The sequence below is a fragment of the Marmota monax genome, unplaced genomic scaffold (genome assembly GCF_021218885.2).
Source record: "Marmota monax isolate L192 unplaced genomic scaffold, Marmota_monax_Labrador192_F-V1.1 WCK01_AAM20220418_F8-fsc00053, whole genome shotgun sequence".
Lineage (NCBI taxonomy): Eukaryota > Metazoa > Chordata > Mammalia > Rodentia > Sciuridae > Marmota > Marmota monax.
In genome coordinates, this window is record NW_026693153.1 from 9,750,015 (window position 1) to 9,767,688 (window position 17,674).

At 36.3% G+C, this 17,674-nt stretch overlaps 1 protein-coding gene across 1 annotated transcript in view; it reads right to left on the reverse strand.

Moving 5' to 3' along the window:
• Positions 1–5,810, reverse strand: part of Crybg3 (crystallin beta-gamma domain containing 3) — a 119,195-nt gene extending 113,385 nt beyond the window's left edge. The window contains exon 1 of the mRNA XM_046455286.2: positions 5,447–5,810. Within this exon, the coding sequence (XP_046311242.1) occupies positions 5,447–5,589 (143 nt within the window). The 5' untranslated portion in view covers positions 5,590–5,810. The remainder of the gene's footprint in view (positions 1–5,446) is intronic.
• Between the last annotated feature and the right edge of the window lie 11,864 nt (positions 5,811–17,674).

Sequence of the window (17,674 nt, forward strand, 5' to 3'; positions counted from 1 at the left end):
GCTATTATCCTTTTTATGTATTATTCACCGTGATGAATTTTTTTTTTTTTTTTTTTTTTTTTTTTTTGTACTGGGCACTTTACCACTGAGCCACATCCCCAGCCCTTTTCATATTTTATTTTGAGACACGGTCTCACTAAATTGCTTTGGGCATTGCTAAGTTGCTGAGGCTGGCCTTGAACTTGATATTCTACTGCCTCAGCCTCCCCAGTCACTGGGATTACAGGTGTATGCCACTGGACCTAACACTGTAATGAATTTTACATGCTAAAAATATAATTGGTTCAGTGAAGTCAGAAGTCCTGATGACACAAGTTCCTTGCAGGCCAATTTATGGAACAACTGTAACTCTAACACTCAGGTTTTACAACTGAGTTAGTTTCTGAGGAATCCCCAGGACAAGAAATAATCTCCCAATGAGCCATCTGATAGGCACTCTGTTAAACACAAGAGATAAAAATCTCACTTGTAAAAAGTAGGGGGTCTGACACCCTAAAACAGTCCATATTTCTATTCCACTGCCAAGAGCTAATTTTGAGGCTTGAATTAACCTGGGAGCCCAGTAATCTGAAAATATTCACACCCCTGATGTTTGTGGAGTTTGCCAGTTACTTTTACTGCTCCAGGTATGAGCTGCTGATGTGGCACAGGTATCTTCTATTCAACTAGATACCAGCTGTTTTCAATAGTGCTTTCAAATCAACAAACATACAATTGTCATGAAAATGCAAAGAAAGAAAGCTCTCTTTCCTCAAAAAATTGATGGTGTGGTCAACATTGACAGTTTAACCTGTAGGCCAACAATTCTGAAGTTGGTCAGAGGAGCAATATTTATGTTTGTTGTTGGTTTCTACAAAAATGTCTTCTACAATATAGCCAATTAGCATTCTGGTCCCATTTATTCAACACCCTCAAGCCATGGTGACAAGCAAAAATCTCTCTCCATGTTTCTAAATGCCCACTTTAAGGATAGGGAATGTACAGCCCCTGGCTGAAAACCATTAGTGAACACTTTAATGCTCCAATTAACAGATTCACTCCTTATTTGAGATAGGTAAAAGAGACTCCAAGAAGACTAAGACACAGCCCTGCCCTTGAATCTAGGAGTCCTGACTTACCTTCTTCTTATCAGTGACATTGTATCAGGTCCCTCAAAGTAACATTCAAAAGAATATACTGTACCTACAATGGGCCACTTTGTAGCCCATTCCAGAAGAATGGAAGAAGATCCAATTGACTTATATATTCAAATATGTTTTGAAGTTCTAAAGGATGGTGGAGAGCATGGTGTGACAAAAAGAAAGATTTGTGGAGCCAAAAGGACCTAAATTCAACCCACACCCTTGAAACATACTCCTCTCAGGTTTTGGAGTAAATCATTCTCCACTGGGATTGGTACCACTCTCCTGCCCACCCACCTGGGTGGAGGCATTTTGAGTTATTCCAATCACCAGAGGATGCTACTGGCAATTAGTGGGCAAGGCCATGGATGGCAAATGTGCTGCAAAGGACAGGAGAGTCCAGTTTAAAGAACTGTCACAACGCAAATATGGACAGTATCTACCACTAAGTATTCTCCTACCCTCAGTTTCTTTAGTTGCCAGAGAGTGTTAACCTTTCAGTCTGAGTGTTTGGCTTAAATGAGATGCTACAAGAAAAGTACCCAGGCCAGGGTTAAGTGTCAGTCAGTCCCTGTTAAAAGTTATTCTCCCACACCTCTCTTCCTTCTGGAGTTACAAACATTGCATGGAGTTCATCATACAGATTCCTCATATATGACACAGCAAAGAAATTCAAGCAATCATTTTCTCAAAGCAGTTAAAATTAGGTGGCAGGTATTTATACAAATTTCACATCTTAGCAGTATCTGTTTAAGAGGCTTTTCGCAAAAAGTCTCTGAATTCTAAATCAAGAGCCAAACACTCTGTCTAGAGATCCTGACAACTCAGGATCTAAATTTCTGGCTGCTTTTTCACTTTGTTTACTAATGTGCACAGCGCCTAACAGGTCATAAAACCCTGCAGGCCTTTTCTCAACCTGTAATACCTGTTACCTATTTATATCTTCCTAGCTAAGTTCTCCATCTATATAAACCTCACCAATTTCTTGAAGACCATTTAAATAAAAATCAATTCTACCATGATGTCCCCATTGGTCCCCCATCACTTCTAATGAGTCCTATCCTTGTGTACTCATAAACTGAGCTTAACACTGCAGTGATGGTTCTCAATCCACTATCCATAGAACACCAGGAGTTCTAAAGTTTCCTGTGAAAATATGAATTGCAGTTTTCATTTCTAAAAAGTCTAAAAGAAACATAAGCACTTCTTAGACTTGGTCAACCATCCAAGATGAGTAGAGTCAAGCAATCTGAGTACCCAAATTTGAATTCAAGTTCACCAGTATTGATGCTAATGCATTGTAACTGTTGGAACTTTACTAAAAACAAAAGAGCAAACTCAAATATACAAATAATGTGTTCACACCAAGTAAATCCCAAATGAACACCTCATAAAAACAAGTCTTCCTATGGCTCAAATAGGGAAAAACCGGAGACTTACATCAGGGTGTGGTGCAAAACAGTTGTCATGGCAACTTCCCAAAGACCTTATGTTTGTCTCAATGTGTAACATATTTATGTTTTGGGTAGCCAAAAAAGAGCTGTCAGGTTAATATTGTAAAATTGATCTTTATGGTAATGCTTAGTTTTTATTTCTATTCTTAAGACGGTATTAAAGAATTCTGTTCTTGAGAAATTTATGCCTTGTTTTTGTATTTGTACATGGGTACGCTATATAATAAAATTCATGTGGGAGTGGAGAAAAGGAGACTGTGTACACAGTTTGAAAGAATGCATTTCATCCCAAGTACAATGAAAAGCCAAAATGCAGACATTTGATCCTTAATGTCTATTAAGGGACCTTAGAGTTGCAGGTACTATACAGGATTTGATATATGTCCACTGAACAAAAAGTACTTAAGTGATTTGGGGCAACTCTCTTTAACCCTGTTGTGACACATACATACATACACATACACAGACAGTAAAATGAAGATTCTCATAATACAGGTTTGTCAAAAGTCATGTTCAGTAATATTACTGAAAGTACTTTAAAAATTGTAAAGTGCTAGCACATTATAGATTGGTATTACTATTTTCCAGTGGTATTAGCTTTTCACATGTCCTTGAGAAAAAAGACCCATTTTCTCAGTCATCCTTATATCTAACACATGGTGTCTATTGAACTGATTCCTCTATGTGTAAAACCACCACTACAAAAGGGAAACGCAGGGACTGGAGGTAGTGCTCAGTGGTTGAGTGCTTATCCAGAATGCAGAAGACCCTGGGTTTAATCTCCAGCACTGTGTGTGGGGTAGGGTGGAGTGGGGGGAGTGAGCCCAGCTCTCATTAACATTAAAAGCTTTTACTACCACACACACACACAAAAAAAAAAAAAAAAAAACAGCCCAAATTCCCTTTCAGAACATCATAGTGACAAATTGCAATTCCTTTCCAATCTTGTTAACACCAGGGTGTTGTGTTACTGGGACATTGGGTACTACTAAGCATTTCCATTTGTTTCATTAAACTTTCAATAAAGGCTTTGTGTTTGTTTATATCCTTGAAAAGAAAGGTTTCAGCTCATTTAAAACAGTAAAACACCCACACAAGGGATTATCTATTATCCCCTTAACATCTGGCGAGTTCTAAAAAAGATGAGGACAAAATTAATGTTCACATAAGCACAATTAAAGATCTCATTGTCAAAAAGCCACTGTCTGTGCCTATCTGGTGCTGATGAAAACAGAGAGGTTGTAAGTAGATAAGAAACTAGCTGCTGGAGTGGTCAACTCCAGGCAGAAAATAGTGGAGAATGGAGAAAGGCCCAGTAAAGACACAAAGGCCAGGGAGGCAGGCAGGATTTCAGGACAAACTGATATGAACCTGGAACTGGCCTGCTTACCTCCTTTCCAACACTGACTCTCGAGTTTCCAACTTTTGCTGAGTCCACTTGGGACATCTTTTAAAGACTGCTTTCCTATCATCCAAAAGAGTTGTTCACTATCATCCAAGATAGTTGCCATTAGTGTTCCAGTGATGGCAGCACCACTCTATCTGCCTGGCTGACATCCTGGCCAGGACCTATCAGGCTTCAAAACTATTTTTAACCACTGTGTAACTTTGAATTTTAAACCCTCAAGGGTCAGGGCAATTGTAGCTGAAACTTCCCATGAGAATAACCAGTCGCTTATAGTTGGCACTTTCTTAGAATGATGTATTTGAATAATAAATGATCAGAATAAAAAATGTTTCACAAGTAGAGGAACTGAGGAAAGCAAAGGACAAAAATCACATCACAATACCTAAAGACTAATGGAACTAGCTCAGCCTCAGTTGTTTCCATCCATTTTTCTTTGAAGCCCAACACTTTGAAGTCTGGAGTAAATACAGGTCTCTGAAGTTGGACCTTCCAAGAAATTGGATAACCAGCTGTCTTAGAGTAAGGGGGAAGCAGGGTGCACCTCTCAAAAGAAAAAAAAAGTTTATAACAACGAGTTATATCTCCTTTATCTCCCCTTCTTTCTTCAGGATGGATGAAAAGACTCAGGAACAGACATTTTAATAAGACATCTTAAAAAATTAAATTTTACAGCAGGTAAAAAAAAAAATAAAATAAAAGATTACAGGGAATGGGCACGTTTTAATTGCTGGAAACTATTTAGCTCCAGTCCTGGTTTCTGGAATCTATTTAGGAACTCAAGGCAGATGTTTCCGAACTGAGATTGAAAGAAGGAAGGGCGGCATCATTTAAATATCCAGTCCACGGTAAACAAAACTAGCAAGGATTTTCTATTTCGAGAACGTCTTGGGAACTCATCACTACGATTCTTTAAAAAATCATTTTGAGAAAATTTAAATACAATGGAAAAATTGCCAGTTGAGAGGGTGACGCCTCCAAAGCTTTACCTTTTCCACTTTTGTCCCATCAACTCCCACACAAGAGGTTTTCGCATCGCGCCCTCGTTCCCCGGGCTGAACGCTCAGCGCGGCTCACAAGTGTTTCCCATTACTGCCGGCAGGACGCCGGGGAAATCGCTTGTGCCACAGAACTTGGAGAGCAGACGCGTGTGTGGAACCGGAACAGAATCACGTACCAGGAGGGGGAGGTGGGAAAGGAACAGCGCGCAGTGAGGCTGGGCCCGCGGGGAATGCGCCGGGTCGCGGGACAAGAACTTCACCCAGCTTTAACAAACCCAGGAAAGGGGAGCAGTGAGGCACTGGGAACGGGACCAGAAGGAGGAAACTTTAGCAATGGAGGAAGAAGAACAGAAAGTACAGAACGAACTGCAACCCGGTCCGAGATCGACTAGCTGCGGGCGGTCAGGCCAGGAGCCCCATCCCGCGAGTCCGCGCAGAACTCCCGACGCCCCCGGCAGCTCCCACCTGGCAGCGCCCGGGGCGGGCGGCTGGCTTGTCCCAGGCTTCTCCTCCTCTTCCTCTTCCTTGTCCCGGGAAGGGTTTCGGGGAGCGAAGAACCGGGAGAAGCTGTGCCAGGGGGCGCTGCCCCTCCTCCGGCCACTGGACATCTCCCCAGATCGTCCGCAGGTCGGGGGCCGTCTGTTGGGAATGGACGAGGCGGTGCCGGGAGCCCTGCGCCTGGAGCCCAGATCGGCGCTTTGGGACCCGGCGAGGGCAAGACTGACTCTGCTCTAGTCGCCAGCGCGGCTCAGTCCATCCCCGGCTGGAGAAGCGCGGGCGCGACGCGCTCCCCGCGTAGCAGCTCCTCGCGCTGCTGCTGCTGCTCCTCCTCCTGCCCTCTCCCAGTGCACCCCGCCCCCCGGGAGGGGCCAGCTGCCGCGGCACCGCCCAGAGCCCGGGCTCAGCGGTCACCCGCCACGGCTTGGGGGAGTCCCGGGTGAATGCGCCCTCCTGAGAGCCCAAGGCAGTCCATCCATCTAGGCTCTTGCTTCCCGCCTGAACGAATTCAGCCTGCAACCTATTTGGCTTTGCTTCAATTACTGTTAACGAATTTGTTTTCTATCCTATAGCCAGAGCAGTTTCCGTACTTTTCAAAGATAGTTTTATAAATTGAGGTATTTGAAAACACTTAGATGCAGTACCAGACGGTCCTGGTCTGCCCTTGAGTTAATTCATAGCCAATCCAAACACACAGGTTTATCCTGGAGTACAAACTATGCGTGCCTGTGGTCACCCGGTCCTATTCTCAGAGGGAAAAGGGGGGGCGGGAAGGTCCCTGTCAAGCAGTCAACAACTTGTTTCTGGTTCTTCTGACTTACAAGTTCAGAAAATTGTCCTACCCCAGATGTGCTTTGTAAATCACATTCTGCCTTACAGGATACCTAACTCCACGAAACCTTTTTCAAAGACAACACTGATCAAAGACAAGGATGATTCAAACTTGTAAATGCTGAAGCAAACATGCTGCTATCATTACACAGATGCCATTGGAATCTGGAAACCAAAAGATCCTTAAGACTTACTTTAAAATAAGGGTCCTGGTAGTGTGACAGCTTTTTATAGTCTAGCACTTAGTATAGAAAACATGGCCCATTTAACTTGTAAAATTTTATTTTGTTGAAAGCTACACTGACACTGGTACAGAATTCAAGGAAGTGATACCTTTGTTCACCAAAATAACTTATGGAAGTTAATCAGATAAAAATGAAATGTCCATGGCAGCTTTGACAGGGGTAGGAGAACTGCGGGATAGTTCTGTCTTTGGAGTAGTGCCCCTCACCCCCATCTTTGGGATGCTGGTGGAGGAAAAGTTTTCTTATGATTAGGTTGAACATCCATAAGCCTCAGGTCATTTCAGCACCAGCTGGCGGCTATTGAACCTTGTGCTGCCCCACAGCTGCCACTTAGAAGCATTCCAGCTCCTACTCACTACAGTTTGTTTTGGCAGGTTAACCTACCAAAGTTCGGTCTGCTCCAATTCTTTCAACGGAGTTCAGAAAATAGGAGTCTAAGAAAATAGGAAAGGCTAGCATAATATGCTAGAATAAGACTAGAATAAGTTCCCAATTGGAACATATTATTTTAGGGGAGAATCTTCATTAAAGGTCCACTTACCAGAAAGTCCAAAGAGAATTTAAAAGCAAAAGGAACTGAAGCAAACTGTTCTCTCCAGGTAGAAGACCTAAAGAATAATTTATCTCCCCCAACAAATCTTAAAAAAACTATCAGATGTGTCCCACACTTGTCCTGTGACTAACGCAGGCCCTGCCTATTCATTGTTCAGAAAGTCTTTTTGGAGATAAAAATGGTGGGAGTCAGTAAGATTTACCAATTAATTATGGTTTTAACTAACATTTCTCTTAAAAATAGCTCTCAAGAAAAATACTGATAGACCACATATTTGTTCAATAACCACTCTCCTCCATAAGTGAGGTGGTATCGGAATCACAATATGTAAAGTCCTTAATATTGAACTTTTCTAGTATTGTAGAAATATTGCTAATGTTAATCCAGGTAAAATTCTGTTAATGGACAACTTGCAAGGCATTAGATAATCTAGACATTATACAGTGATGCTGACCCATGACTCTATTTTTTTCCTCAAGAGCAGCTTTTTTTTTTTTTTTAGTTGTAGATGGACAAAATACCTTTATTTTTTTTTTTGTATATTGTTGGGGATTGAACCTATTGCCTCATGCATGCTAGGCAAGTGCTCTCCACTGAGCCACAACCCCAGCTCTGAGGAGCAGTTTCTTCATGAAGGAAAAGAATAAACTCCTAATAATGTGCTGATTTCCATCTGTAGCAGAGTAAAGCACCTGAGTGAATTTGAAGTTCAAGAATTTTTTGTTTGTTTGTTTGTTGTGTGTGTGTGTGTGTGTGTGTGTGTTATTGGGGATAGAACCCAGGGCCTTGGCATATAAGGCAAGTACTCTACCAGGTGAGCTATATCCCCAGCCCTAAACTTCAAGTTTTATGGATATTCACTGACATAGATTCTTCCAGTGTGAACTTAGCAATGTTATTACATTTTGTAAAATTTACAAATACATAAATTTTATAAAATGTATTTATATAAAACTTACAAATTTAGCTATTTTAACTTGATTAAATTGATTAAGACACAGTCTTTTTCTAGTTGGATTTTTTTTTTTCCATTACATTTCTCCTAGAGTTATTTGGAGCATTTTGAAATCTGTTGGGGAATTTGAGAGGGGAATTACCTTCAGTTTGGGTTTACTGAGATAAACTTATATGACTTTCAATCTTTCCAAAATAAAGTACAGTTATTGCTTCATCTCTAATTTGCTCATTGTGCAACTCACCAAGCATTACACCTGAGGTGCAGGGACACATGTTCTTTCAAGACATGTGAATATAGCACATGGCCCCAGACACTAAAAGGTGAAATAAGATTTGAAATGTATAGCAGCAACAGTGATATGTAGAAAATTATTTCAGGCACTGGAAGACAAAGTTGTAAAGTTACTTTTAAAGTTGAAAGAGTTACTTATAATTGACGTAATTTCTATCATAACAGTGATATGTTCAATAATGCCACATATATAATTTTATAATCATAAATACACCAAATATTTTTTTTTCTTTTGGCTGCAAACCATGTAACATAGAATCTATCAGAATTCTTATTTGTAAGGATATAAACCTTTGGCAGTAATATGTGTTCTGTGTATGAGAGAAAGAGAGAGGGAGAGTATAATGTTGCATGTTTGTACTAAATAAAAATAATAAGATCCCCTGAACTAGAGGAAAATCTAAATTATATTTCCATTATTTTATACAGAAAATTATGTTTAAAACTTTTTGTTATATGAAAGGCCATCAAAGAGTATGCTATCAAGACTACTTTTACAATATAGAAGTTTGCCAGGCAGTTAATAGAAAAATATATTATTTTTATAGATTTTTGTTAAGTTTTTAAGATTAGTCAATATTTTAAAATTGGTAATTTGCATGATTTATTTTTAATCCTATGAAATTCTATATCATTTTTATATCTAATTTTTATTCTTAATTTTAAATCCTTTTTCTTTAAAGATAACCCCTGAAAATGTAGAAAGAGCAGAACCCACAAGTGTCCAGGATGTATCAGACACATGCTTATTCTTAGCTATAAAAAAGTATAGTGAAGGAAAAAAGCAAGTGCTTTCCCTCAATTTGGTGGGGAAACAGACTCATAAAAAGGGTGAGAAAGAAGAAATCTTTCCATGGGTGGAAAGATGGCAGGACAGATCTCCAGCATAGTCTAGAGGGTTCTTAGAAGGCTCACTAGAGGAAATAACCATCAATGTTCTTTCTTCTTCTTCACCCTCTGTGACCACATCACATCCACAAAAGGACTACAGTTTAATAGCTTATGTGATCTACAAGAAAACCAGAACTAACATCACAAGTAACTGATTTGCCATTTCTAGAGCATACATACTACACTCTTCAAAATTATGAGAATAGACACAGGAAGTGCTGACCCCTGAAGCATTTAAACTGATGCAAGAGTTATTTAGAAATGCTAAGATTTTTTGTTCTGAAAACTTTACCAGAGGAATACACTACTGAACATATCTTAGAGCACAATATTTACTATGTGGCAGGTGGCCCAGGAATATTAAGACAGCTGTCAACATCAAGGAAAGCACCAGCCCATGAAAAAGCAAGCAGATGGATTGGGCCACTTCACTCGCTGCTCCTAGAATAATAGCTGTGCTAGCCAAATGAGGCAATGTCATGCTGCCCAGGGCAGCAAAAAAGTCATTACTGAATATAAGCTCTCAATTAGGAGATGTGGCAAGGGGAAGATATTCCCCTTTCCTTTGTTTGTATACTCAAGTTTTCAATGAAAACCATCACAGCAAATAAGAAAGGGGTGGTCGGGGTGGGAGTGTAGCATTTCTCATTGCTACATTCTGATTATGCTGGTTTGTAACACAGAGAAATGTCTCAGTCTAAGCTGCTTCAATGAGAGCAGATGGTTAAATTTTTAAGTAATTGGTTATTCAGATTTCTATGGGATACATAATGTTATGTTGTATTGTTTGGTTTTTTATTTGCAATATACATGGAGATTGAGATCTTTCCAACACACATCTCTTAATGCTTAAATTAAGTAAAATGTATTGGTTTGACCTAAATTACATTTACTATTTTATTCCTTTGATATGATACAAAGAGAAATAAGTTCTTTTAAAATAGAATACCATTAAAAATTAAATATATAATTTGCAAACAGTGCAAAATTTGCTAATATTTATGCTAAAAAGTATATAAACATAGGCGTATATGTTTGGCAAATGTTGATTATAAAACATTCCAAAATAGTTGCTGACACCAATTCAGTTTGATGTGTCTTTTGTCTGAATCAAAAGCTATCAAAAATATATAGTCACATTAGGATATTAACTTTTATTAATGTACTTTCATAAACATGACCTAGATTATGGTTCAGAAAAATAATTCACTATTAGATGAGAAACTCAGCCTGTATATTCTGTTTCCCCAACACACTTCGTCTGTGTTCATAAGCTATACTCCACATTAGGCATTTACGATATATAGTTTTAATGCATTTACAATATATAGTTTTAATGCATTTTATCCTGCAAAGAATTATTTATAAATTTCTGAATTATACTATATTTGTGTGATTATGCATTCTGCTTATTAGGGTTTTATGAAACAAAGCTTTAGTGTTAAAAAATTGCCTTGTGAATTGACTTCCTTTGTTTCTTATTTTGAAGTTGTATAACATGCAAGTCCCAGAAGCCTGAGCAATTACTATGGATACTTTGTTTCTTCTTTGATTTGTTGCAAATTGTTTAAAAAAAAAAACAAGGCATAGAGGCAGCTGCCATTGAAAGCAAATGTTTTGATTAGAGAGAAAGCAGCTGGAAATGCTGCACGCTATCATATAAAATGAACCAGTTTTCACATAGGGATTTGACCTAATCTAAAATGGAGATTAACATTATTTCCCTAACATGAATTTTTATTGCATAGAGTAGAAATCTATTCACTTTAATTTTAATCCAGAGTAATGAAATAGAGAGTATAGTAATTAATATAAACTTGACAAACTTACCTATGTAGATCTTAATCTCTTCTGAATTAATAATATCATTAACAAACTTCTGGAAATTTCATTTTTAAATATTGCTAAATTTAGTAGCCAAAATCTATATGGAGCCCATAAAACCAAGTGTTACTGTAGATGATGTAATTTTTTATTGGAAATGTAATGAATATATTTCTTAATAACCCCACTTTGATTTTGAAAGATTTATTTTAAAAATTATCTATAATTTAATGAGTTTTATAAATAATGAACAAAAGCACCAGATATCAAATAGTTTTATTGGTCTATTCTACAAACTGAATTCCCTTCTGATGTCTTACAGTCAATCTTTTTGTCATAAAAAAAAAAGTTACTCGCGAAAAGAGTTAAAACAGAAGTTAGATTCTGTACTTAGATTTGCTCCATACTACTCTAGAAATTATTTTATACTATTAAATTTTTTAAATGAGGCTGTAGATACTGAATCATGTTTCTTTTGTCTTTTCTTCTTTTTTGCATATTATTAAATATGAAAATATGTAATAAATATTAACTATTTGACTATTAGAAGACAGTAATTCCTACCCGCTACCCTTTTATGATGGAGTTTTATTAGATACTTCTAAAGCATCCTGTTTGGCAAAAGACAATAAGCAAAAGAAATGATATTTTTCAGAAGCCTTCTGTAGAAATATTTTGACTCAAAAAATCAAAGTAAAAGATAATTATAATTATTGATTTCATATTAATAAACATTCTTTTTTAATATTTTGTTTTAGTTGGACACAATACCTTTATTTTTATTTTTATGTGGTGCTGAGGATCAAAACCTGTGTGCCCTGCACATGCTAGGCGAGTGCTCTACAGCTGAGCCACAACCTCAACCCCATATTAATAAACATTCTTAAGTTTTTGTTCACTTCTATGTTTTATCTTCTATTTTATTTTTCTTTCTTTCTGCTCCCCCAAATTAGCACTTCTAGGTATTCACTCAGTTTCCAAATAAGTCATTTGGTTTACTCTCATACTGGTAAATATATTGACATAATGCTTTGAATAATCATGTCTAAAAGACAATTAAAGGAACAAATCATATTTCATAAATCTCGGAGTTGGTATTAATTTTTAGTAACTAAAAAAAATAGGATGATGATATACTGCCATCTGGTTCAAATGATCAGGCGTGTATGCTGTCAAATGAAGTAGTTGACCACATCAGGATATAAAAGCTTTATCTCTAAAAGCTTCAGCCACATGCAGCCTGAGGGTAATGGAATGAATGTATTTATTTTAAGTCCTGCCAGTCTTATTCAAGTTCTACCAAGCATTTACAGATACTCTGTAGTATATTTGGTTGTTGTAGTTTAAATAAAACACAATTTTAGAACAAGATGTATCAGTAAATAAAATCTAACAAATAATGACTGTGAAAACTTTCCCTTAGTAGCTTAGTAGTAAGAAAATTATAATAACTACATATTTACAGAATGCTATTTATTAATCACTCTGCATTTCAGACAGACAAAATGGAATCTTCTGGGATAAAGATATGCATAAAATCTAAAGGTAGTTGACCATAAAATGCCCATATTCATATTCATTCTTCTAGTGGTAGCTGCTTTAAATTTGATTAGAAAAGTTGGTGAGATGAATGTATATTAAAGATAAAACAATGCATTCCCAATATCATGTCTATAAAGTTAATTTTTAGTCAACCACTCATTCAATAAATGCTTATTCAATACTTTCAAGATAAGTGTTTGGTGATTAGAATACACATTTGTTATCTACCCTCAAGAAGCTGTCTAAAAAGAAAACAAACTAAGCAAGTTACAAAATTACAAAACAGTGTGATAAATATGAGCAGTGGGAAACATAACCATGGGAAAAAGGAGAAAGTACCTAACTGTATGGCTTGGGTAGGCTGTGAGATTTAATTTTTACAAATTAAAGCTCCAGAAGCACCTACTGAAACACTTAAATTAGGAATATCACGCTTATCAAGAAGTCAATACAAGGCCAACAATACACATATAATTTATATCTGCTTGCTGGGTGATTTGATGAGGAAATATGGCAATAACTGGGTGCCAATGAATTGTGAATCATCACATACTGTGTAATAGACAAGGATATACAAGAGTTTGGTATGTTAATATGAAACTTCCTTTAAGTGACTCTTTGCTACGTTCCCTTGACCTTAAAATAGTTTCATAATTAAAAAGTAAATGACAATGATAAGGTATGAAAAATATGCAGGCGGAGAAACTTCTGCACTGATCCTAATGTGACCTACATAATTTGAGTGTACAGCTGCCAATTACTGCCTAAAACAAGTTAGACCAGTAAATCGGGCTGAAGTCTTGAAGTCTTACTACTGACAAAATATTCAATTTGGGACTAAAATCAAGTGCACACAAGAATCAATTTAACAGTTGGTTGGCATTCTTATATGAATTTCCTCTCTCTCAGCTATTACCTGGAATTCACTCTAAAAGTTGTTAGGTTGACAGTGTTGCTATTGTGAAATCCATATAAGCACCTAGACCAACTTTATGTACCTGTCAATTAAAGTGTTCTTTTTCTTCTTCTAAAAATTGGCAGCAGCAATCATTTTTAAACATTATATCTACAGATTTCAAGAATTCTTCAGTTAATAAATATTCTCACATTCCTCATATAGATTGAAATTACCAACATATTCATTCAGGTAGTTGATTTTTATGGTGAGTGATGCTATTTCAGACATTGTTTTTCAAAAGTACTCATCTGCTGCCCTTGATTCTAGTTATTCAGTATATAAAATGCCATGTCCTATATACTATCTCATGTAAAATTAGTTCTTATAAACATTTTTATTTTAAAATAATTTTAAACTTATTGAAAAACTACAAGAGTAGAACAAAAAGCCACTTTTATTCTTTGTGAAAGTATGTTGTTAAAATGATGTCCCATCTCACTTGCACACTTGAATGAATAACTCGGATGTGTAAATTTAAAATCAAGGAAATTAATGTTGATTTTTTTTTGTCAGCTTTTTTGCTGCTGTGACTAAAATACCTGACAAGAACAATTTTTTGAGGAGGAAATATTTACTTGGGGCTTATGGTTTCAGAGTGCTCAATCCATAGAAGGCTGATTCTATTCTTCCAGGATCAAGCTAAGGCTAAATATTAGGGCAGAAGAGTGTGACAGAGAGAACTGGCTCAAGACATCACACCACGGAGCAGAGAGAGAGATTGCGCTTCACTCTTCAGGGACAAAATATATACCCCAAAGGCACTCCCCCAGGGACCCACCTCCTCCAGATACATCCTACCTGTCTATAGTTACTACTTAGTTCATTCCTATCGGGGGATTAATGCACTGGTTGGGCTAAGGCTTTCATAACCCAATCGTTTCACCCTTGAACTTTCTTACAATGCCTCACACATGAGCTTTTGCAGCATACCTCACAACTAATCCGTAACAGTTACATATTCTGTCATCTTATCCTTAGACCCTGTTCAAGTTTTGCCACTTGCCTTATTATTATTATTATTTTTTTTTTGCAAAGTGATCAGTCCATAGTTTTGTATCACATGTAGTTGCCATGTTACTTTAGTTTTTGTTTGTTTTAGAAATGTTCCTCAGTTTTTCCTTGACTTTCACGATTGTGATACTTTTGAACGTTATAGGTCACATTTTTGAAGAGGTAGGATATCCCTTAATTTGAGAATGTCGTGTGTTTCTTGTAGTTAGATTCAACCTATGCATTTTTGGCGAAAATAATGCTATGTTATTCTCACTGTTATTCTCTCACAAAAGTAATGCTATGTTCTTCTCACTGTTCCAGCTGGCACATGATTTCAGTTTGTCTCATTATGGATTCTATTAATTCAAACCATTTGATTAAAACTGGAGTCTACATGTTTTCTCTATTATAAAGTTATTAAAGTTATTTTTTGCCTCCCTATAATTCGCAAGCATTTTTTGGGAGGTAGTTTGAAGGTACATAAAACCTATTTCTTGACAATATTTCAATATTATTTTGAATATCCATTGGATATTTCAAGACAGCATTAATTATTATGTGATATCATGGTTTTCTCATTCCATAATTCTTTCTACATTTATTGGTAGGTATTCTCTTAACTTTCTATTTATTTATGCATTTACTTATGTCATGTGGATACATGAATTCCTATTTTATTCAATGAGTAATCCATTACAATCATTATAATTCATTACAAATCATTAAAATCCATTACATTTTGATGTTCAAAATATTTCAAGTATAGACAGTTAAAGCCCATTAAAACTGTTTTCTGACATTTTATCATATCTGTATCATCCCTTGAGTGCTTCTTACTTCCTAGATCAAGTTCCAGGTTCATTTTGTATTTTTTCTAGGCAGCTCTGGTATTAGTTATTTCCCCAAAGAACTTTGGTTCTTTTTAGTAGAGAATAAAACCAAGAAATTAACATGTGCACCAGTGGTGCTCATCACTATTGGGGTTATTACTCCTAGGCACATATACACACATATTCACACAAACTGCTTCTCTATCTACCATCTATCATCTGTCTATTTATCAATCATCTAATTATCGTCTGTCATCTTTCTTGAAAACTATGAGCTTACACTGATATTTCCAATTGTAATCTGACAATAATCCAACAAACTAAGATTCCTTCTAGTTTTCATTTCCATGAATGTAACTCCCCTCTAAAACAGTAAGAAGTTCGGCTTTCATCATTCCAAATATACTTACTTATTAGACGTTATTAATGTGTTTCTAATCTCCTGTTACCATCACCACCTCTGTATGACTGTGGTGCAGAAGTCTTCCTCATCATTCTAGACTTCTACATACCACACTTGGGTAATGTATGTGCCCTGGTCATCCTATTTCAATGACAACTGGTGCTAGACATTTCCTGCTATTATCCCATTGCTTCCTTACAATAGTGCTTATTCTATAGGCCCCTAAATAATGTCTTTTCAACTGAATTATTCAGGAAGGAAAGTCAAAAGGCAGGCAAAACTAAATTTAATAATAAAAAAGAAACTAAGGAATACCAACCATCCACCACCTCCAACGGTTTTCTCATACTGTTTTACAGTTCATCTGTCTATCCATCTATCCACTTCAGGCAACTATTGATCTGCTTTCTGACATTATACATATTTGTGTTTTTCTTAACTTTATGCATCTCTAGATGTTTTGATATTTTCTTTGGTTTTCAGTAATTTGCTGATATGATTATGTTTGATTTTTATTTTATTTGGGTTTATTGAGTTTTTTAATCTATAATTTATGTCTTTCACTTAAGAAGTATTCAGTCATTATTTCTTTGGGATATATTTTTAAATAGTTTTCTTTTCTTTACCTGTGAGTCTCTAATCACATACTTAAAAAGAACTTTTTATATCAAGCAGGACTCCAAGGCTCTGTTCATTTTTCAACACTTTCTTCTCTCTTTCATCTTCAGATGAGTAAATTTCTATTGATCATACTCCAAACTTACTGCTCCTTTCCTCTGTCATTTTTCATTTTGTTAGTTCAGTCATATTTTTAATGTTAGACATTGTATTTTTTGTTTCCATAATTTCACTTTTTCCTTTTTATATGTTCTTTTTCTGCTAAGAATTCCCATCTTTTCATTTATTATAGATATATTTTCCTTTACTTCTTTGAGTTGAGGTATATTAGCTGCCTTAAAGTCCTAATCTGGCTATTCATTTGAATCATCTCATTATTGGTCTTTGTTGATGATCTTTTCCCTTGAAAATGGGTCACACTTTTGTGGTTCTTAATATGTCAGGTATTTGGGGATTTATTTTAGATATTTTGGGTGTTAAATTGTGGAGATTGTGGATTCTATTATGTAATTCTAAAGAATGTTACCATTCTTGTTTTATACGGCAATTAAGTTTGTTAAACTGAAATTGAAAACCTTTCCTTGCTTTCAACAGCAGCTGAAATCTCAGTTCCTTAGGTGTAGGCATCTACCTTGTTCCTTTGACCTTAAGTGAAGGTAACTTCGAGCCTGCCTTGTTCATGCCTCAGATGCAAACCATCCAGAAACTTGGGAAAGTTTATACTTAAGAATTTTAGACTTCCATTCTCTGAATTGCTCCATTACTGTATCTTCCTTCTTTTACTTTCCAGTGTCTTTGATTGTCCCAGGCTGTGTTCTTTTTCTTGAAGACAGAGAAAGACAGGTTTTCTATAAGACTTTTACCCAGAGATTTAGTTTATTGTGACTGTAGCCTGTGCTCAGACTAACTCACCCAAACAGAAACTCACCGTATGTCAGTGACTCTTTTCCAATTTCATCCCTGTTTCAAAATATAGCTTCTTCTGTTCATTCTCAAATCCTTCATGTAGTTGGATTTTTTCTTATTGTATAGAGTACACAGTATCATCTGTGGAAGAGTTTGTCTTTTGGAACTAATTTTATCATAACAGAAATAGAATTCTAACTGATTTTAAATTTATTTTTAGGATAGTAAAAAAGATCATACTACAGCCTAATACATCATGGTTATTAGCTTAAGAATACAGGCTAAAATAAATAAAATAAAAAATACATAATGGAATATTACTCAGCAATAAAAGAGAATAAAATCATGGCAT